At 38.2% G+C, this 24,080-nt stretch overlaps 1 protein-coding gene across 1 annotated transcript in view; it reads left to right on the top strand.

The window, feature by feature from the left end:
• The window catches only part of LOC102501723 (lipopolysaccharide-responsive and beige-like anchor protein), a gene marked incomplete at its 3' end in the record, with an annotated part of 350,771 nt that overhangs the window by 295,522 nt on the left and 31,169 nt on the right, over window positions 1–24,080 (top strand). Inside the window, 1 exon segment of the mRNA XM_027775072.1 lies at window positions 658–766. Within this exon segment, the coding sequence (XP_027630873.1) occupies window positions 658–766 (109 nt within the window).

Genomic DNA, 24,080 nt, shown 5'->3' with positions numbered 1-24,080 from the left:
CCTTTCCTTCCCTTCCCTTCCCTTCCCTTCCCTTCCCTTCCCTTCCCTTCCCTTCCCTTCCCTTCCTTTCCCTCTCCTCTCCTCTCTTCTTCTTTTTCTTCTTTCTTTCTCCTCTCTCTTCCCTTCCCTTTTCTTCTCTTCCTTTCCTTTCCTTTTTCCCCCTCCTTTCCCCTCCTTTTTCCCCCTCCCTTCCCCTTCTTTTCCCTCCCCTCCCCCCTCTCCTCTCCTCTTCTTTTTTATTTTCTATTTGACCAGAGAGGGACAGAGAATGTCCTCTGTCCAGACTATGTGAGAGAGAGGGAAAGTGAGAAAGCAAGCCACCAGGTCCAGGACTCAAAACGTGGTTGGCTATGTGGGAGCCCAGTGCCCTTAACCACCACGCCACTTGCTGGTCCCTAGTCCAGCATTTTTAGTGGCTTTCATTGGATGGCTAGTCTGATAGAAGCCAATCTACTCTTGTCAGAAGAATAGCCTTTTGCTGTTACATTCTTCCGTCAGTTAGCGTGAAATAATGGTATTTCTTAGCGTATGATGTCAGAAGAGAAAAACCTTTCTTTCTCCTCAAAAATAACACTGCATACCTCTTCTGAGCAGTGAATAATCCTATGTGCTGTGTTTGTATGCTTATATTCATTTGGCAATTCTCATCTCTTACAGGTTGCTTAGCCAAACAATGAAGGATCATCTCGTAAGAGTAGCGAACGAAGCTGAATTTATCCTGAGCAGACAGAGAGCAGAAGATATTCATAGACATGCAGAATTTGAGGTAGGTTACACATGTGGTTCAGGTGAGGAAATTAGTCTTTTGTTGATAATCACAGGAAACTACCCAGGGGAAATGGCAATATGGTCCAGGAAGACTGGGTGAGTAATAAAGAATAGAGGTTTATTTGGCTTACAGTTCTGGTGTCTGGAAACTCTAAGGACATGTGACTGGCAATCTGACCAGCCTATGGTATTGTATCACAACATGGCCAAGAGAAGGCAAGTCTACCGGTACGTACAGGAAGAGAGAGGAAAAGGAGAAGAACATAGAATTTTCCACTTCTTCTGTTTGTCTCTGCCACATTTTCAGCTGATGGGATAGTACCTGCCCACATTGAAGGTGGGTCTTCCTCCCTCAGCTCACCGAGTGTCATGCCAATCTTGTGTGGGAAGGCGCCCACCCACGTCGAATGAGGGTCTTACTGTTAAACGTCTTACCACTTCCCAGTGTTATCATATTAGAGCCCAAATTTCCACACTTGAACTCTTTGGGAACAAATTGATACCTACTGTCACTGTTATTATTTTATGTAATTTTTGATGTTCTTGTAAAGGCAAGCCATAGTTCATATAAATGCTTAAAAAGAGGTCATATGATTACTTTCAAACTCCTAATGCTCTTATCTAGGAAAATCTAAGTAATTCTTAAATATTTTTCTTTGAGAATTAATAAAGGAATTGGTGAGATTAGTAAGTACAAGATAAATATGCCACAATTTAATAACTGTTTACTCCTTGGAAAAAAGTATAGAATCTCATTGAAAGATAAAAAGTAAATATAAACGAGTGAAAAGTCATTTCCTTTTGGCTATCTTGGAGGCTTGATGTGTATGTATGTGTGTGTGTGTCTGTCATACCCTGATTATATCAGTATTTCATTTTGAAATAATTTGAGATTTACAGAAAGTCTGAAAGAATAATACAAGAACTCTTGTTCACTCTTCTCCCAGATTTTATTAATTTAAAAGTTTTAACCTCATTTTTCTGGGCACCCCTTTTTTTTTTCCTTTCTGAATTGGATAGTAACTTGAAGTCAGAAGATACTTTTACCTCAAAATACTTCAGTGGGAATTTCCTAGGCACATTCTCTGTTATATCAGTATTTCATTTTGAAATAATTTGAGATTTACAGAAAGTCTGAAAGAATAATACAAGAACTCTTGTTCACTCTTCTCCCAGATTTTATTAATTTAAAAGTTTTAACCTCATTTTTCTGGGCACCCCTTTTTTTTTCCTTTCTGAATTGGGTAGTAACTTGAAGTCAGAAGATACTTTTACCTCAAAATACTTCAGTGGGAATTTCCTAGGCACATTCTCTGTCTTAATCTGGCACAGTTATCAAAATGAAAACAATTGATGTTGGTCCAGTGGCGTTGTTTAACCTACAGACATTATTTCTGTCTTTCCAGTTGTTTCTCTAATGTCCTTCATAGCAAAGAGAAAAAGTATCAATGTCACAAAATGTTAATTTTTGTCAATTATGGTATTTCATTGCAGTATCCATTACTTTCCATTCCATTAGACTAACAGTGGAATTAATTTGGAATTTAAATGTCCCCTTTAAAAATACTTAACAACATTCAGAGACCAGAGGTGGTGTAATGGTTAAGGTGCTGGACTCCCTCTTGGTCAACTGCAGTTTGAGTCCTGGACCCAGTGGCTTGAAACTCACTCTGAGCACATGTGCATACATGCTCAAAGTCCTGGAAGGAAAGGGGATTACGGTGTGACGAGCCCTCTGGCAGGGGGTGATTTCTTCCTTTCTGTCTGTCTTTCTCAATTTCTCTAGCAAGTGCACATGCTCCATAGTAAAACTCTATCTTAAAAAAATTAAAACATTTAAATATTATATTTGATATTCAGACATCCAATTGTTATGGGAAAATTCATGCTTTACAATAGCCCTGAAATTTTTTAAAAAGAGCTTAGAGGATATACTTGCCTCTAAATATTAAAACAATGCTGTGAAGGCAGATATTAAAATCTAGATGGAATAAGGATATAGGATAAAAGGTAACAGATAATTATGTTTTTAAGCTTATTTTTTAAATTTAATTTTTAAGAATTTTTGCCATAAGATATGTGCACTCACCAGAGAGAGATGGAGAGAGACAGTGAGAAGAAAAGTGAAAAAATCACCTGTTTGAGATGATGGCCGCACTGCCGTCCCTTCTCCATTCTCCTCTTGGGATTTTGGGTATGCACACACATGGGCCCAGTGTGATTTTCAAGCCACCAGGTCCAGGACCCCAAATGTGTGGGAGAGTGTGTGTGCAAGAGAGAGACAGACAGACAGAAGAACCCTTGACGGGCTGGATATGCACCGCCCTGCCCCGCCACTATCTTTCCTGCTTATTAGGATCTTGTTTTAGGTAGACCTGACTGGGAATCTGAACCCATGGTTGGCCATATGGCTTCCAGCACTCCAGTTTGGTATACTACCAACTACGCTACAGAGGCTGGGCCAATGTAGTAAAATATGGTGGAAAAAAAGGTGTGGAAAATTGTAAAAGTGGAACTGAGATATGTACAAAGTATAAATGTAAAAATAGACATTTATTACTACATGCAACATTAAGATAACGTAAATGATTAATGTATTCATTCTACTGATAATCCTTACGAAATGACTGGAGAGCAGGTAGGTCTTCAGAGGATATAAATAGGAAATTCGCAGAAGAACTAAGTGACCAACAAGCATATAAAATGATCCACAAATATTCAAGGAAATATAGAGAAATTCTGATCACTTCTTTATTCTCAGATTGAGAGAAAGTGAGAGGAATGATAATGTATACTGAGAAAGGGAATAAGGGGGAAGAGACAGGCAATGGAAATTTCCACAAACTGTCAGTGGAAATGTGTACTTTTACTTTTATGGGAAAACAGTATTGTCAGATCTATTAAAATAGTCATACAGACACGTTCACATCACTCACAACACCCACCTACCCAGTAGTTCGATTTCTGTATCTTTTAGGAATAAAGATAATAGCATGTAAAAGACAGGTTTACAAGACTGTATATTTCAGCATTATAGGTATATTTAGCAAAATAAAAAGGGATCAAGGGGTCCCAACCTAGTGGCAGGAGTGATTGGCTGGATTTCATCCCTTATTGATCTTAACCCAAACGTTCCTGTTGGAATCTTAGCAGTAGTTTTGACAGCATCAGTGGTCATCTCACTAGCTATGTTTAAAAAGCAATATGGAGGGGCCAACAAGTGGCATGGTGGTTAAAGGCGCTGGACTCCCACATGGCCAACCACGGTTCAAGTCTTGGACCTGGTGGCTTGCTTTCTCACTTCTTCTCTCTCTGTCTCTCTCTGATCAAACTGGAAAATAATAATGATAATAATGATGAATAAGGTAAAATAAAATAATTCTTTTAAAAAGATGATGTGGACTAGATTGAGCCACAGGTGCTAGTTTTGAGAAGGCCCGAGAAGATTTCGCAACAGGTGCGATGTCCAGCGGACCTGTTCAGACCACAGCTGCAATGCAGCCTCAGCCGCAGCAACTGGTACGGCTCAGAGTGCTTCCGGGGTAACCAGCTGGGAGGATGTTCCCGGAGCACACCGCTGCCTTCCACTGTACTTTTCTCTAGTTACTGTACCTACACATATCTGTATGTTCAAAACACACAGTACCCACAGCATGGGTGTTTCCTGCTCACTCATGACTGGGCTAAACCCAGAAAAACTTCCTGTCTTACTGCTTTACCTAATAGTTTCTACATCTTTCAGTATCCCTTGCAGAAAAATATATTAGACGCTAAGTAAATATTCTCCATATGTTTTAGAGGATGATGCTCACCAAATTATTTCAGTGGTAACACACTGAAATTAATTTAGTATTTATAATTAAAAATGTACTTTGTACTCACTGCAGTCATTCTTTCAGGAATTTTTAAGAGATAAAGATTGTACATTGGAACGGGGAAGCCATGTTTCATTGCTTGTTCCTTGTTTATATGGAAAGAAACAGGCCAGTAGAAACATAGGGGTTTTTAAATTGGCTTGCTTTCCATCGCCAGCGAGGAGCCTGTGTGAATTTCATAGAAGATATTGTAATCTTTATCTTCTTTTTCTTTTCTTTTTTACAGTAGTCGATATTTTAATGACAATAGATGAGCATCCTGTTATTAAAAGAAAGCGTGTTTTGGTTTCTGTACGGTGTATGTTTGTAGGATTCAGGGGTATTTATGGAGTCATCGAAATGATTTTCTGTATTTGTTTCCTTTGAATAAAAATGTATTAGGCTGCAAAAAAATCAAGGAAGAACACAGGAAATGTTTCCTTAAAACAATTATTTTCTAAATTAGTAGGTGGTTAATAAATTATGAAAAAAGTAAAAAGGATCGATTGTTTCTGTTTTTAAAGCAAAGGCTTTATTGAGATATTCATATTATTCTTTTCAGTGTATTCATGTCGTTACTTTTTACATTACATTTTTCAGTGCACACCCTCCTATAATGTCTGAGGCTATTATTTCTCTGTGCCATTTTTTCATGTTTTCTTTTCGCACCTCCTATTCAGCTATTTAATTTAAGTGAGAGATTTTTGCTATAGGGCTCATACGCTTGTCAGAGAGACAGAGAGAAATAGACGCAAAGTGAGAAATCACCCCCCAGGGATGGAGGGACCCCATCACAGACCCTTCTCCTCCATTCTCCTCTCAGGATCTTGGGCACGCATGCACATGCGCCCAGCGTGAGTTTAAGCCACCAGGTCCAGGACTCGAACTGCGGTTGACTACATGGGAATCCAGCAACATAGCCATTACGCCATCTGTTGTTCCCTCCAGGTTCTTTCTTTTGACTCAATTTTTAATTTGCTGGATTTTTCTTTTTTTTATATACAATGAACTCGTGCTATACACTTAAAATTCTTGCACGTCTGAGGATATTCGAGTGCTGTCTGGATACTGAATGGGATTCTGATGGTTTAATTGTTCAGGCAAGCTTGCATTCCTTACGTCTTCAGATCCTGCTTCTGTGTCTTCTGGCTTTCGATGTTGCTTTCAGAGGACACTCTGGTATTTCCCTTCAGTTTGTGGTTAGCATTTTCTCTCTCCTGCTTGAGATTTTGTTGTCCACGGCATTCCATTTCTCAGCAGCATTACAACTTAGTATCAGACATTATTTAGAAAATTACCCTGGAGCATAGTTCCTCGTCATGATCTGTAGCTTCAGATTCTTCCTATGAGCCTTTGAAATTTATATTTGGAAATATCTCTTTCATCCCCTCTTTCTTTAGTTAAGGACACCTACTAGTCCTATGTTAGATATATGTGTTTATATGTATTAGTTATTTCTTAATTGCTTTACTTTCTTAGATCTCTAGTCTTACTTCTTCATCAGTAAAAATTATTAACATTTTATTTTCCCCTTATATTTGTAATTGGTTTTTTTTTTTTTTTTGAGGTTTTTGCTATAAGGCACGTGTGCTTGCCAGAAAGACAGACAGAAACAGAGACAGAAAGCAAGAAATTACCCCCCCAGGGGGGATGGCCACACCGCAATCCCTTCTCCTTCACCCTCCTCTCGGGATCTTGGGCATACACGCACACACACCTGGCGTGAGTTTAAGCCACTGGGTCTGGGACTTGAACCACAGTTGGCTACATGGGAGTTCAGGGACATAGCCATCACGCTAACTGCTGGTCTCACATTTGTAATTTTTTTTATGATGTATATAATGATGGTATTTTCTTCTTCATTTCTTTATTTGATTCTTCAACCTCTCTCCTTATTCATTTATTTCTACCTTTTTTTGAATCATGGTTTTGTTACTTGTTCATTACTAGAGAATAATCTTTAGTACTTTCATTCAGTGAGCTGTATTATCTCCTTTGTATGTGATCTTAAAGTTGTTTTTAAAAATCAGTTAGCTCGTCATTTATCTATTGGCCTATTGGTGATATGTTTGGGTAACAACTGAGCTTTCTCTTCATTGTGTTCATGCCTAGAATGCCCAGCCTGGATGCTCTGGTGGTTTAGACAGACGCAGTAGTGTAGAGACGTTGTCCCCTCACTGCACTATAGGTAACGCTGATTGTTTTTCCAGTTACGAACTACAGTTTGATTTTTCCCAACATTTTGTAGCTATCACTGAGAAAAAGAAAGCTTCTTTGAGGTGGATGCAGATGCCTTCATACTTGAGTTTTTCTCTCTCTTACAAGATGTTTTTAAGTTTCTTTCATGAGAGAGACACAGAGAGACAGCACCGGCAGCCGACACAGTGACCCACCTCTAGCCTCAGCCGGCCAGCTCTCGGGCTCGTGTGTGTCCGGTGTACTCAGGGAAGTCTCCAGATGTGAACCTTGAACCTTCCCATGTGGGTCAGTGCACTGCCGTTTTACCACTGTGCTGCCATCTGGCCCCTCTCACAAGATTCTGCAAATCTTTTCTACTAAGGCCATTCCATTTTATCAGAGATTACAGACAGTACTCTTGGGCTTTGAATCATTTTCCCAGTCAGTTTAAAGAGAAGGCTGGAGTTCTCCATCAAGGAAAATCGGTCCCATTTTTCATTTCCTTGCTTCACAGATTTTCGCAGTGTAGGTTCTTTCCAGCACCTTCAGTTAGAAGAGGAAGGAGGTAACGTCACCTGCTCAGTTCGTTTCTGTCCGTGTTCAAAGGCACTAAGGAAACGTCTCCGAATTTTGTCAGCTTCGCCAGTATTACTTGGGGACACGGGGACATGGTGCCCTGCACCCCCAGGCCTGGGTCCAGTCTGTTTTCCTTTCGGCAATCTGTTTCTCAGCGTCTGGTGCTTTTTGGCATGTTCTTTACGTCGTTTCATTATTTTTGTTGAACTTTTTTATTGTTAATTTATTTTAGGTCTCAAAGAAAGGGGAAAACAATATTAATTGCTGTTTCAGCTTACTGGGCTTAACTGGAACCTATTCCTGAGTGTCCTCTCTAGTTAATTATGGAGAGGTTTACTTGCTTGTAACTCTTGACTCGAGAAGGCAGGTTTTTAAGTTTTTTTCATAGGGCACGTTGCTCTCTGGAGAGAGAAAGTGAGAAATCACTCCCTAAGGGGAGAATGGCCACACCGCAGTCCCTTTTCCTCTCAGGATTTTGGGCACGCCTGGCATGAGTTTCAAGTCACCTGGTCTGGGACTCAAACTGCCGTCGGCCACATGGGAGTCCAGCACCTTAACCGCCATGCCACCAGGTGGTCCCACAGTTTTATTTATTTATTTTTTATTTAAAATTTAGGTGACTGTGGTGGTATAAGTGTTCTTGTGTATATAAATGAGAGAGACATGGAAGAGAAAAATGTGAAAATGAAAAGAGGAAAAATATTTTCTGAAACTGATTAAGTTGATTTTACTCAAACAGCGTATTATTTTCCTTTGAACAGTGTGGGCCCCTGCCCAGTCTAAAATTTGCACATAGCTTTGGACACCCCCAAATCTTAACCAATACCAGCCTACTATTGGCCGGAAGACTTACTGATCTCAAAAATCATGCATTAACACTGTTGGTATTTATACTTAATCTGTCCTGTGTTCTTACATTAAAATAAACCAGAGAAAAGAAAATATTTGGACAGTCATAAGGAGAAACATTAATAGTATTTATTGAAAAAATCCACATATGAATGCACACAGCGGTTCAAGTCTGTGCTGTGTGCACAGGCGCCAGCAGTAGGTGTCTGCAGGTTAGGTGAGGAACAGTGGGGACTGCGCTAAGATCCCGAGTCTGTATGTTGTGTCAGCTAGTTCGGGCGCTGTGTAAGCATTAACTAATTTAATCCTTACAGTACATCTCTGAGTTAACACTTATTATTCCTCATTTTATACACGCGAAAGCAGCGTATGGTAGGAACCACCTAGTTACAACTGGGGCCCACAGCCAGGCCATTTAGCTAATCTACAGTTGTGGTTCAAATTCTATTAGATTTCTATAGGACATATTAAAAGGATTTCATCCTGAAATACAGCACACCAGAGCTATTTAGTATTATACTTTGTCTCGGATCTTTTTGTTTTAATCTTGATTATCATGCAGTGAGGTTTGGAATATTACCTACTAATATTATAAAAATTATAATAAAGTATCTAAATAACTGTTTCAAAGCTAATGTTATCATTCCTAAAATTCTTAGTGTAGAAAATATATTTGTTCAACTTTTCCACGTCAGTCAATGTTAAGAGAGCAAGCATATTTATTTTCTTGTATTTTCCACTTGTTCATTTTAATAGAAATAGCGTTATCCTTTGTTTATAAAACAAACCTTGGTTGATGAAGGCATGCTCTTATTTCATATATTTCTGACTGTATCGCTCTTAAATCTTAAATAATATATACAGGAGGAGACATTTTTCTTAGCTTATGTTTTAAAGGTTATCTGTATTCAGCCTTGAATGCCTGCTGCATATTCTTAAATAATAGATGTGAACTTTATCTACTGCTAGTTACCTCCGTTTACAAAACAGAGATGTTGTCATGTATTTAATTTGCCATTTGTGGTTGTAAAGTGGCCGACTTGTTTCATCTGTGACCCAGGGGTTGACGACAGTGAGATCTGAAGTGTACAGCCCTTCAGTTCATTGCGTGGCTATCCTTGGCGCGGGGTCTCCTTGACATGTGCTTTTGATTTATGTGGCGGGCCCATGCATGTCATGACATCATTGATTAGGAGTACGTCTTCACTATGCTTTTAATCTCACCTCTGTAAACAGAACGGTTATGAAAACAATCATGTCACGCCGAACGCTGGACCTTATCTTGTAAATATCATGTATGTACGAATACACACGTGCCGCGACAGTCTTTGCTAAAATAGAGTTGTCTATTAGAGTTTTAAACTAATGAGATGTATCTTTAAACCATATATGAGCAAGATAATCATGTAACGATTTTATTATTAGGAATCTACCTAAGTTAAAATCCTTTTCTGTTAGAATGTCCTAATGTTCCTTTGGCTGGTGTTGGCTTGCATTTCGTTTCCGGTACTATGGGACTCCTTCTTATTCGCTTCAGTGGAACCGCAAACCAGGTGGTCAGACAGTTTGTTTGTTTGAAGTAATAAAAACATGATTTTTGTGTGGGAAATAAGGGCCATGAAAGAACTTGATTAATTTTTTAATGTAACAGCCTATGTACTTTTCTTTTCCATAAAGAATTCAAGTATTTTTTTTTCATAGCAACCAGCAAAATATTTTTTAGTGAATTAATGAAGCTTTTTGTTTTTCTTTTTTGGCCAGTCGAGTGTTTTTAGAATAAAAAAAGAATAACAAACACATTTAACACTACTTATTTTTTCTAAACTCTTAACAAGTATATGTTTTACTCTTAATAGGTATATGTTTTCTAATAATCCTTTGAGGTAAATGTGATTATCATTATCCCAGTTTTACAGATGAGAAAGCTCAAAGCATAGAAAGGATTGGTGATTTCTTTTGGGTTATACAGCTAGTAAGTGGTGAATCTTGGATTTGAACCTGGGTTGACTGTGCAGTGTAAAGTTATTACCACTTTGCTAGGTAACCTCTTTAACATCCTCTGCTAAGTGGTTTAATACACACTCTTACATTCAGCATCACAAGAAAGCTGTCAGGTCAGCAGGATAGATTAGAGAATGTGATTTGGCTTTGGTCACACAGCTATTAAACTGATGCTTTTAACCAGAACCCACAGCAATAATCTAATATAGTCTGTCTCTATATTCTCTGTCTACCTTATATACCGTAAGGGTTTTGCTGTTGGAGTAGTGTGTGTGTGTGTGTGTGTGTGTGTATTTAAAGGTTTGTGCCTGAGGGTGTTTGTGCTCACCAGAGAGAGAGAGAGACAAACAGACAGACAGACAGACAGACAGTGAGAGGGAAAGCGAAAATTCATCCACTGTGGGTATGGCCACGCTGCAGTCCCTTCTCCTCCATTCTCCTTGCAGGATCTTGGGTATGTACACACATGCACTTGGCATGAGTTTCAAGCCTCTGGATCTGGGACTTGAACTGTGTTGGGTTATACAGCTAGTAAGTGGTGAATCTTGGATTTGAACCTGGGTTGACTGTGCAGTGTAAAGTTATTACCACTTTGCTAGGTAACCTCTTTAACATCCTCTGCTAAGTGGTTTAATACACACTCTTACATTCAGCATCACAAGAAAGCTGTCAGGTCAGCAGGATAGATTAGAGAATGTGATTTGGCTTTGGTCACACAGCTATTAAACTGATGCTTTTAACCAGAACCCACAGCAATAATCTAATATAGTCTGTCTCTATATTCTCTGTCTACCTTATATACCGTAAGGGTTTTGCTGTTGGAGTAGTGTGTGTGTGTGTGTGTGTGTGTGTATTTAAAGGTTTGTGCCTGAGGGTGTTTGTGCTCACCAGAGAGAGAGAGAGAGAGACAAACAGACAGACAGACAGACAGACAGTGAGAGGGAAATCTGAAATTCATCCACTGTGGGTATGGCCACACTGCAGTCCCTTCTCCTCCATTCTCCTTGCAGGATCTTGGGTATGTACACACATGCACTTGGCATGAGTTTCAAGCCTCTGGATCTGGGACTTGAACTGTGGTTGGCAATGTGGGAGTCCAGCAACATAACCGCTACACTGTCTGTTGGCCCCTCAGTAATACAGTTTAGAACATATCCTTGACAATTCTGAAGGGATGTGAAGTATATCAATAAATATATATTTTAAGGTTATATGAATACCAATTTTAGGGTTCATTTTCACAAATATCCCATTTTCTCTTCAGTATTTGCATTGTTACTAATTGATGGTGATTTGTTTTTCTTCGTTTAAAAATACAAATTTATTTTTCTAATGATACGTGAAACATTTATTGCAGATAGCTTAGACAGTAATGAAAACAAAAAGAATACAATTAACTCGTCGTCCATTTTTAACAACTTTATTTTCATTGCTTTTTATTTTTGCTTTTTTTTCCTTTTAGTACCTGTTTTTTAATTGCCAGAGGGCACATGTGATCCCTAAGAGAGAGAGAAGAAAGCGTCCCCCAATACGACATGGTCATGCCCTAATTCCTCCTCTTCCGCATCGCAGTCATGTTGGGATGTAGACATACATGCAAACACACCTGCCCGCCATGTTTCTCTAGGCCTCCTTGCAGCCTTATGGGATCTGGCTCCCTAAACCAGTCAGCTGTGGGACTGGTAATTTGAAGTACTTTTAGACTTATATAAAATTATAAAAGTAGTGCTAAGATGTCTAGCCTTTACCCTGTTATCTTGTTTTAATACATGTACAGGTCTTCAAAAAGTTCATGGAATGCATATATTATGAAATGGCGGTACTTGGGTTTTTTTTTTTTAAGAGGTTTTTGCCTTAGGACCCATGTAATTGTCAGGAACAGAGAAAGAGAAGAAGACAGAGATGGTGACAGTAAGAGGGAAAGTGAGAAATCAGCCCACCCTTCCAGGGAAATGACCACACCATAATCTGTTTTCCTCCATTTTTCTCCTGAGATCGTGGGCATGCAGGAGCATGTACCAGGCATGAGTTTCAAGCCACTGGGTCTGGGACTCAAACCACAGTTGGCCATGTGGGAGTCCAGCGATGTAACCACTATGCCATCTGTTGGCCCCCTGTGCTTGGCTTTTAAAACTTTGTACCAAATTATGCTTCAATGTTAATTCTACTTTTCCACCTACATTTTGAAGTCTTCTTGTATAGTCACTTACTCATTCACTGAAACTACCCACTCACCAAATTAAAAGATTAAGCATACCTCTTTGAAATACTACATTAAAATAGTTCTTGTAATTGTCCTTCATGACAATTTTTTCAAAAAAATGATTTGAAACAACTGTATGATAATCCCAAATATAAATATGTAATTTTTTATTGCTATCACACACAGTTGTGTAGATTTCGCTCATAAAGCTGTGAGGAACTGAGTTTTTTTCATCTTAATTTGCATTTCTGATTTTCAGTTGTGTATATTCTTTTAAGTGAAAATATGGGATCAGAGGATAAGGTTTTTTGAGTATCTTTTTTCATTTTTCTTATTGCTCCATTTTCATTTTCTTTTTAATTATTTTTTATTTAATTTTATTTATTCATTCATTTATTTTAATTTGACCAGAGAGAGACACAGAAAGAGAGAGAGAGGGAAGTGAGAAAGCAAGCCACCAGGTCTGGGACTTGAACCATGGTTGGCCATGTGGGAGTGTCCAGCTCCTTAACCACCATGCCACCTGCTGGTCCCCATTGCTCCATTTTCCTAATTGAATAACTTTCAGTTTGACAAATAGAAGTATGCAGATTCCTCTTTAAAAGTTCTCATTACTTTTATTGCTAGTGAATTTAAACACAGCTTCATTTTGCCTATGATAATTTTATTTTATTTTTAAAGAATTATTTTATTTAACTTTATTTATTTTAATTTGACCATAGATGGACAGAGTAAGAGAGAGAGAGAGAGAGAAAGTGAGAAAGCCAACCGCCAGGTCTGGGACTTGAACCACAGCCAGCCAGCCATGTGGGAGGCCAGTGCCCTTAACCACCACACCACCTATTGGCTCTGATAATTTTATTTTTGACTGTTTGTTTTTTGTGCTTATGCAATCTATGTTAGTGATTTTCTTACTGATCTATAAATGACTATATTTTCCCTCAGAATTGTTTTATCATGATAGTTATTATATATTATTCACACTCATTTACACTTCCATACAGTCCAATTTAAAAATTTTCCATTATTACTACTTTTCTTATTTTCAGTTTTGATAAATTATTTCATATTTTCTTCTAGATTTTCTATGGTTCTTAATCTTTAAAAAAGACTGAATTTTTTTCCCCTATCATTTGAGATAAGACTCATCTGATTTTCTTCAATACTTATTAAAAAATTTATTTAAATTAAAAAAAATTATGGTTACTACTATTCAGTTTGACTAGAGAGCAAGAGAGAGAAAGTGAGAGTGAGAGTGAGAAATCAAGCTGCCAGATCCAGGCCTCGAACTGCAGTCAGCATGTGAGAGTCCAGCACCTTAACCACCGTGCCACCTGCTGGCCCCTCTGCAAATACGTGTAACCGGTTTCTCCAAAATCATCTCTCCTTGGCTTGCCAAACCTTTGTCCCATGTTACTCTCACGTTTGTTAGAGGCTATTTCAAGGTTTCTATTGTGTTTCATAGAGTATTTTTTCCTTTTTCTTTTTGAAATATTTTCTTTATCTGTGATAGAGCATGTGTGCATGCATGCAAAAGTTTGAGAAACAGAGAGAGGGAGAGGAGTACCCTCTACAGGATCTGGCCACACCTCATCTTCCTCTTTGAGTCCTGCCACCCTCTTGCTCAGGGTCCTTGCTGCCTTCCCTGTGTGTTTTCAGGCTGACCAGCTGGGATTCGAACTTTAGGTACCATGAGGCATCCGGCCTCCCCTGAGCAGGGTACCTCCCCTGAGCGGCAGTATCAGCCCAGATTTTTTTTTTCTTATTGATCATGTAGCTAATGGCACTTTTTTTTTTTTTTTTGAGCTTTGTTTATTTGTTTATTTTTACTTTTTTATTATGAACATTTTAAATAAAGATATATATAAAAGTGGAAAGAATAATATGAAGGTCCATTATCTAGATTTAACAACTGTAGTATTTTGACTCATTTGCTTGATTCTTATTTTTTGCCAGTGTTTTTAAGTAAGCTACAGACTTTGTGACGGCTGATCACTCAGCACGTTTCCATGAATCTCTAAAACAGTGTATTTTCCCATAAAATAATAACATAGTTATCATTTACAAAAATATCTAACAATAATTCACTAATATCGTCTAATACCTAATCCAAATCCAGTCTTCCCAGTTAATTCTAAAAATGCCTTTATCTTGGACTGGCTCCACAACCTGAGGATTAAGGCAGCTGTATTCCATATGGCTGACCACAGGGTTCCCAGACCAGTGGCCTGAGAAACACACTGGGCATGGGTGCATATGTGTCCAATATTTCGTAAGAAGGGGAAGATGGAGGAGGGATTGCAGCATGACCATGCCCCACGGAAGGGTTTTTCTCCCCTCTCTCTCTGCCTAGTGTTTGTGCCTTCTAGCAAACAAAACACAATAAAAGCAAAAAATGCCTTTACATTTCCAGTTGCTCTGACAAGAATCCCTTCAAGGACCATTGATTATAATCAGTTTTTAGGTCAGTGTCTTTTTCTTTTTTGGTGGTCGGCTCTGTGGTCTGGTGGTGAAGGCAGCCAGATTCCACATGGCTGACCTGCAGTTTGAGTCCCAGACCCTGTGGCTTGAAAAACATGTTGTTTACTTGTGCGTGTGTGCCCCAGATCCTGGTGGGATGGAGAAATGATGGAGGCGGGATTGTGGCGTGTCCATGACCCGGGGGGATGCTGTCTCGCTTCCCCTCTCTCTGTCTCTTTCTGGCGATTGCATGCACCCTCTTGCAAAATGAAAAAAAAAAAAAAGAAAAAAATTAGGGGTAACTAAATCAGAAATATTGTAAGTACAATTAAATGGATTGCGGTATTTGTATAACTCACCCTCTTGAAGTAAACCATTCAGTGCAAAGTACAGCAGTCCCCCATTATCCTTGGGGATTACATTTGGAGACCTCCTGTGGATTCCTGAAACTGAGCAGTACTGAGTCCTACACATACACTCTGTATGTAGATACCTATTCCTTAAGAAGAGCAGCAAAGAATTGTTAGCTCTGTGGAAATTATATTGTGGATCAAGTATGAAAACAGCATAATCTCTTTTCCTGATTTCTTCAGAGAACAATTTTCTGATGTTTTAAAACACCAGACCGTCTTAAAGGACTCGATTTATAGATTCTTCATCGTAGCCGTTTGTACAACCAACAGTAACAAATATTACAGCTGAAAAAAAAATTGGGTGAATTATGAAGTATTAATATTTTTAAATACGTAAAAGATAAATTTTGAGACTGTCAAGATTATAATAGATAAATGGGGAAAGATAGCAAAAGAAAAGAGAATTATCGTTTTCAATAAGAGGAAACCACAAATTACTAACACTTAGAATTCTTTCTATAGCTGGTGCTGTTAGTAAAGGTGTAGGAAAAATTTTTTGAACGTTTTTTAAAAGAGTTATTTAATTAATTTATTTGTCATCATTGTTATTATTTCTAATACACCAGGAGGAGACAGAGAGAAAGGCAAAGTGAGGGAGTAAGCTGATAAGGCTGGGACTTCCACTGTGGTTGGCCATGTGGGAGTCCAGGGACTTAACCTCCATGCCACCTGCTGGCCCCAAGCTGTAGGAAAATTGAATGGCCGTAACAACATTGACTTGAATATAGTCTTCGGGAAAACTCTTTGAGGTCTTTGAGTTAAAACTTTTTATTTAGAAGTTTTTATGTTAACAACTTAGAAAATAAATAATTGAACATAGAATATGCTGTATGATAACTATAAAAGGCAAATACGGGAAAATGCCATACTGTTGATGACTCAGTATGTAAATAATGATAGATCTATTGATACTATGTGAAATAGTGAGCATTCACTAAAAACTCATTACTTTTTAAAACGTAGGACTCAAATTTATCTTTGGTTATAATACATGAATGGTGTTGAAAATAGAGAAAAACGAGAAAAGTAGCACAATGTTTTAAAAACGAATTCTCTCTTTTTAGAAATAAAATTGTGGGTTAAAAAAGTGATTAACATTCTGAGAGAAAAGAGGGAGAGATTATCACATTTTATTCAGAAAGGCAAAAAAAAAATTTTTTTAATGTTCCAAGTTTGAATTACGTATTTTCTGTCTCTCCCTATGCTCAGCTTTCTGTTTGCCATCAGCAACATAATTCTGCCAGTCTTCTAGACTTTAAAACTGATTGTCAGCAGCTGAACAAAAATAAATAAATTAGATCCCATAAAAAAAGGAAAAGTATTTGAGTTCCAAAGGCACTATGAAGAAAATAAAAAGCTCATAAAATCAGAGAGCCTATTTGCAAATCTTATATGTAATGTAGGCCTAGTATCCAGAATATATAAAGAACTTTTATAACGTAACGATGAAGAGGGACATATAAAAAAAAATTTAGAGACATTTAAAGATGTGTGAAGTCTTTGAATAAACATTTTTTTGAAGAAGATATGCAAGGGGCCAATGAATACATGAAAAGATGCTCAGGATCATTATTCATTAGGGAAATGCCAATGCAAACCACAGTGAGATACCACTTTAGACTCCTAGGATGGCTATAATGAGAAGGGCAGGAATAATAAACCTTGGTAGGAATATGGAGAACTTGAAACCCTCACATGCTATTGGTGGGAATCGAAAACAGTCTGGCAGTTCTACAAATAGTTAGGCAGAGTTGCATATGACCCCGCAATTCCAGCCAGTATATACCCAAGATAATTGAAACCACATGTCCACACAAAACCTTGTACATGAATGTTCATAGCTGCATTACTTATAAGAACCAGAAAGTGGAATTAGTCCAAATAGCCATCTGTAGATGAGTGGATTAAAAAATGAGGGCTATTCATTGTAGTAAACGATTACTCATCCATATGTGTGTCTATATGTGTCTGTGTAGTGAATGTGTACATGGTTTTTAGTGTTTGTGTAATACATGTCTATATATGAATGCATTTGCATGTATAAATGCTAAACATTAAATCAAATTATAGTAAGCATAACATTTTTACATCAGAAAAGCTATTAAGAAGAAAAGAACATTCTTCAATGAGTATTCTTTTTAACAGGAGATATTCATAGTATATTCGGTTAGACCCAGCAATGCTTTGATTGGCTAGTTTGTCTAATTAATAAAAAATAGTATGGCCTGTCTTGTGTATTTCATGTACATAGGTAGTCCTTATCAGGGTCTTCAGCAGGTCTTCCAGGTTTAAATACACTTTTAAACACTTGATTATGGCTGGGCTAACAGTCTAATGTCTTCTGCTGTAGGTTTTTTTGGGATCGGATGTATTATCTGTACCTTCCTGGAACCTAGGTTTACCATTACCATCGGATACTGCACATTTCTGGATACTTTTATTTGACTTCCTGCGTTCTTTGTAAATCATGTTCGGCAGCCAGCCTCTCTGCATGATTTCTCTTCAGTAATTAAATTTAGCATTTCCAGCTGCTGAAAAATTTGTTGGCCTTTTCTGTTCATTTGTGTTTCCTCATGCGTAAAATGTAAGACGTCCACATATTTTTAATTCTTTCAGACTTCCATTTTACAGGCTGGGTTTGGCAGTTATGTCCTGTGAATGGCTGGCCTTCGAATTCAATCTTCAATATGAATCTAAAATATTAATCTAGCATGTTAGCTTAAAGGTGGATCTGATCTAGACTAGCTGTGTGATGACTCTAAGTGATGTTCTTCTACTTAGCGTTGTTTCTTAGAATGTCAGACTAGGTTATTTGTAAAGATGTGTTAATTTCAGACACCTGTATTTTATTTTTAAGTGTAGTTATATACAGTTACACCAAAATATAAATTGGACTTATCATCTTTCTTATAGCAAATAATTTTACATAGAAGAAATAATATTCTTGTTTGCTTTTTTATAGTCATTTAAGACACTTCAACAGAATTATATTTATATGAGGGATTCTTTTTGATTCGGATCATTTTTTGAGATGGTGTCTTTTTTTTTTTTTTTTTGGAGAAGTGTTTGCCATAGGGCACATGCGCTCGCCAGACAGAGAGAGACAGAGAGACAGAAAGCTAGAAATCCCCCCCTGGGGTGATGGCCACACCGTAATCCCTTCTCCTCCATTCTCCTCTCAGGATCTTGGGCACGCATGCACACGTGCCCGGCGTGAGTTTTAAGCCACTGGGCCCGGGACTCGAACCGTGGTCAACTACATGGGAGTCCAGCGACATAGCCATTACGCTAACTGCTGGTTCCGTCCTGTCACTTTTAATACTTGAACATTACAAAATATGAAGAAATTTGAATCTCATTTTTATCTCTTAAATTTTTTTTCTCAGTTTTGGTGAGCAAAAGTTTTCTATTTAAATAATACGAGCTATGACATTTATTCGTGGATAGTAACACAGCCCAAGCTTACTATTTTATCTATATATTGCTCAGAGTCTCCATTGAAGGAGAATAATAATGGCATGACACCTGGGTAATGTTGCAGGTGATTTATTCTGAAAAATCACAAAACTGCGCATTTCAGTAAGTCAGCATTATTTGAATGTGTTGCTTTTGTAGAAGAACAATTTCTTTCTCCTTCTGTCTATATTTAACATTCACATTATATTCTTACTTTTCCATTTTAGTTTAGTTTAGTTTTTGTGTCTTCTTTTTTCCTCCCTTAGGGCACATGTGCTCGCTGGAGGGGGCAGAAACAGTGAGAAGGAAAGAGAGAAATCATAACCCTCTCCCTGCCTTCCCCTGGGGATGACCACGCCGCAATCCCTTTTCCTCCATTCTCCTCCCAGGATCTTGGGCATGCACGCACATGTGCCCAGCATGAATTTCAAGTCACCAGGTCTGGGACTCAAACCGTGGTCAGCCATGTGGGAGTCCAGCAACATAACTGCTATGCCAGCTGCTCGCCCCCTCCCTTTCTTTTTTAAAAAGCCCATGAGTTACTTTAAATAAGTCATTCCTTTTAAATTAAATTTTATGTTTTGTATCTTTTGGACAAGCTCTTATAGTCTCATTGTACATATCTTATATTGAATATTTCAGAACAATTTTAGATTATTTACCTTAGTGAAACCTATCCTAACAGGAGCTGTTAATATTATTATAATGTTTTTTTTAGCCTTCTTTTATAATAGAATGAAGCTGAAATGATGGTGTCAAACAGGCACTTGCAGTAACAACCCAAGGAGCTCCTTCTGGATTCTCGAGTCTGTAATCAGAGCTTTTTCCCTTCGTGATTCCTATCACAGTACCTGGCAGATAACAGATCCAGATTCTATATACAATTAAAGATGTCTGCTTTGCATTAGAGTGTCACATACTTTTTCTTTGGCTTTTCTATAAGATAGAGAAACTTTTACTTGGGAATGAGATTAAAAAAAAAAAAGGCAGGGAATCCATGTGCATTTTCTAAATTACAGGATAATCATATTAACCAGTAATTTAATCTATATCCTAATTTTTTCTGCCAATTTTTTGTTTCAGCCTCTTAGCCAATGCAGTAGGCATGATCCAGTTTTCATTGGAATTTATTGTTTATTCTCTTATTAACTGTGTTCCCAAAAAATGAAATGACTGCAGTGAAAATATGTAATAAAAGGTATTGTAATGAATATACAAGCGTCTTAATCATTGGTAATTTATCTTACCTAGACATGATTCTTGACTTACATATTTTTTCTATTTTCCTAATCCAAAGTTTTTTCATCGCCAGAGGGTGTGTGCTCTCACAAGACAGCGAGAGAGAGAAAGAGAGAAAGTGAGCACACAAGAGGGACAGAGCATCCCCCAATGGAGAATGGCGACACCTCAGTTCTTTTTCCTCCATTCTTCCTTTCTGTCAGGATTTTGAACGTGCATGCACATGTGTCTGACATGTTTATTAAGTTGGTAGAACTGGGATTCGAACCATGGTTAGCCAGGTGGGATCTGACAGTGTATAGCACTTAACCACTGTGCTATGGGGCCAGCTCCTTGCTTTCCTTTTCTTAAAGACTGAGTTTTGTGTTGCATCCTCCTGCCTCAGTCTCCCAGGTCGGTGGTATTACAGACATGTCACTACTTTCGGCCTTTACGTTGAACTTGTTGTTGATCCTGGGCATCACACGTGGTCTCAGCCTGCTGAGACAGTCTGATCAGTGTGCACCACCGTGACTAGGCCAAATCTTTTTCTTTTTTTAATCATTCTTTTAAAAAAAGAGTTATTTACTATTAAATTCCATTTGTTATTGTTATTTTTTAATTTAGCCAGACAGAGACAAAGGGAAAGCAAGAAAGTAAGCCACCAGGTCCAGGACTCAAACTGTGGTTGGCCAGTGGGAATCCAGCACCCTTATCCACCGCACCACCTATTGGCTACCAAATCTTTTTCTTTTAACGTAATGTCTTATAATATTTTCTTATATTTGAATACATGCTTTCATTATAGATTATAAACTAAGCTTAAATTGTATGCAGTTACTTTTAATAAAGATGATGATGTGATTATAGTACTAATAATGAACTTTTATTAAAACCTTACCATGTGACTCCTTCTGGCCCAACAGCCAGCAAAAAGCCAGAATCCATGTGCATCTGAGGTGGGGTTTCTCTGCTCCTTTAACCAGGAAAAGCCTCTGCCCCAAACCCCACTTTCCTACCCAACACCCAGCAAAAAGCCAGAAGGTAGGAGGTAACGTATAATCCATCAGATGACCCAAAAGCACCACTGCAGAGACTCAAGAAACATGGGAAATCCAGAAAATATCTCTCCTCCAAGGGGAAAGAACAGCCCTTCATCATCCTCAGTCAGTATAATGGAACTCCTGGAAATGTCAGATAAGGATTTTAGGATATTCATAGTGACCAAGCTAACAGAGATGCAAGAGAAGAGAAACAACACACTCCAGAAGATGCAGAAGAAAAGAGACAACGAATTCCAGGATGTGAGGAAGTTCTTCCACGAACTGAAGGAGGAAATACACACCATAAAAAAGAATCAAACAGGACTATTAGAGTTGCAGGCTGTAATACAGGAAATCAAAACCTCCCTTGAATGTATTAAAAGAAGATCAGATCTTGCAGAACATCACATCTCAGATGTAGAAGATAGAATCTCTGACCTAGAAAAATTCACCAAGAAAACTGAGAAAATAACCCCCCAAAATGAGAATAATATACAAGTAATACTAGATACCACTAGATGCCCTAACATCCGAATCATCAGTATCCCAGAAGGTGAAGAAACCAATCAGGGCATTGATAATCTATTCCATGAAATCCTAGAAGAAAATTTTCTAAACCTAGAGAGGCATTCAAATATCCAGACCCAAGAAATACCAAGGACCCCACATAGAATCAACCCAAGAAGATCTTCTCCAAGGCACATCATAGCCAGATTGACCAGAACCACAGACAGAGATAAGATACTAAAATTGGCAAGAGAAAAACAAGTTACTTTCAAAGGATATCCCATCAGGCTAGCATCAGACCTCTCATTGGAAACAATACAAGCAAGGAAAGAATGGGAAAATATATTCAAAGCGTTAAGTTTAAAACAGTTTCACCCAAAAATACTGTATCTAGCAAGATTATCCTTCATGTGGGAAGAAAAGATAAAATTATTCATGGATAAACAAAACATGAAAGAACTTATCAACACCAAACCAGCTCTTTGAGAAGTTCTGAAGGGGGTGCTAAACCAGGAAAACTAAAGACAGACAAGTAAGAGAACAGAAAATGACCAAGAGACAGGCCAACTTAATGGTAGGGACAAGTTCTGAAATATCAATTATAGTGTTGAATGTTAATGGAAAGGCCAAACCAAATTCAACAAAAGAGATTACATAAGACCGAACTGGTGAAATAGAATTCTATGGCATTCTTCTAAAACATTACTGATTTTCTTCTATGCTTTGTCTTCCAGATTTAAAGAGTTCTGTTTTCTTTTGAGTTGTTGGGTTGCTGGGTTAAGCAATTTGATAAAGAACTTTTTAAAATTGAAACATAAACTTTTCTCCCTTCCTGACCCCTCTGCAATTGTAAAATATTTGTGAGAATTCTTATTTTGTGTGCAGTGATTGAAATGTTCTATTCCTGTGCTGTCTACTACAGTATTTAGTAGCTGCATGTGGCTATTGAGCATGTGAAGTGTGAAACTAAAATTTTAACTTATTAAGCATTAATTAATTTGTTAGACCACATGTGGCACTGTATTGACCAATGTACTCTAGAGTAAGTTCCATCATAATTGCTCTTATCTAAAAGTAATTTAAGAGAATATTTATCTTATAATAATCTAGCCATTTTAGACAATAAGTAGGTTTAAAATTCTAGGTTACATGTAAAATATCAGATTATAAGAGCTCTTTAACATTTAACTGTTAAAACAGTACAGGGACCAGCAGATGGCATGCTGGTCAAGTGTGCTGGACTCCCACAAGGCCAACCATGGTTCTACTCCTGGACCTTGAGGCTTACTTTCTCACTCTCCCTCTCTCTGTGTGTCTCTTTCTGAACAAATTAAAATAAATGAATTGATAAATAATAAATAATTCTTTTAAAAAATTTAAAAAATGTACACCTGCTGGCCCCTGGTATCATAATCTTTTGTTGTGTATGTAATTCTTTTGCATGTTTAATAGGCTGAAACATAGTCATTATGTGCTCTATTCAATGGTAGGATTTTTTTTTTTTTTTGGAGAGATTTTCACTGTAGGGCGCATGCGCTCGCCAGACAGACAGAGAGAGACAGAGAGACAGGAAGTGAGAAATCACCCCCCAGGGGGAATGGTCATGCCGCAAATCTTTTGTTGTGTATGTAATTCTTTTGCATGTTTAATAGGCTGAAACATAGTCATTATGTGCTCTATTCAATGGTAGGATTTTTTTTTTTTTTTGGAGAGATTTTCACTGTAGGGCGCATGCGCTCGCCAGACAGACAGAGAGAGACAGAGAGACAGGAAGTGAGAAATCACCCCCCAGGGGGAATGGTCATGCCGCAATCCCTTCTCCTCCATTCTCCTCTTGGAATCTTGGGCACGCACGCACACGCGCCTGGCATGAGTTTAAGCCACCGGGTCCGGGACGCGAACCGTGGTCGACTACGTGGGAGTCCAGCGACATAGCCATTATGCTAACTGCTGGTTCCCAATGGTAGGATATTGGCCGGGGATCTAATCTTGCAGTTTGTTGTATATTCTTACTCTATTTCAAAATGAATTGTGAATTTTGACCGTGGTTTACATTCGGGTTAGCTTTATTAGTGAGAATGCTGCAAACCTCCACTGAAACTGTCTCTGCAGAGGGTTTCTTCCTTGATTCTGCTTTCTATCTTGGGCCTATTAACATCCTACACTGCTTTAACTCTGATGCCTCAAATTGGCCCACAGACAAGTGTGTGGGCAGACCCACGATTATGAATTCTCAGGAAAAATACGTTCTCAACTCGCAACAGGCAGAGAGGAAAAATCTTCTTATCTCCCTTAGCTTGACTGACTTTTTTTTTTTTTAACTAAGAGAACAGTCTTTTCTGTTTGTTTTGTTTTGTTTTTGTTTGTTTGTTTTTGAAGAGGTTTTTGCTATAGGGTGTGTGCGCTCGCCAGAAAGACAGAGAGAGACAGACAGAAAGCAAGAAATCACTGCCACCCCCACCAGGGGTTGGCCGCAATCCCTTCTCCTTCATTCTCCTCTTGGGATCTTGGGCACGTGCGCACACGTGCCCAACTTGCCAGTATTTATTTATTT

Source organism: Tupaia chinensis, unplaced genomic scaffold (assembly GCF_000334495.1).
Source record: "Tupaia chinensis unplaced genomic scaffold, TupChi_1.0 Scaffold000521_1, whole genome shotgun sequence".
Lineage (NCBI taxonomy): Eukaryota > Metazoa > Chordata > Mammalia > Scandentia > Tupaiidae > Tupaia > Tupaia belangeri.
The sequence above is the reverse complement of the archived record's forward strand: the minus strand, read 5'-3'. Positions and strand labels throughout refer to the sequence as shown.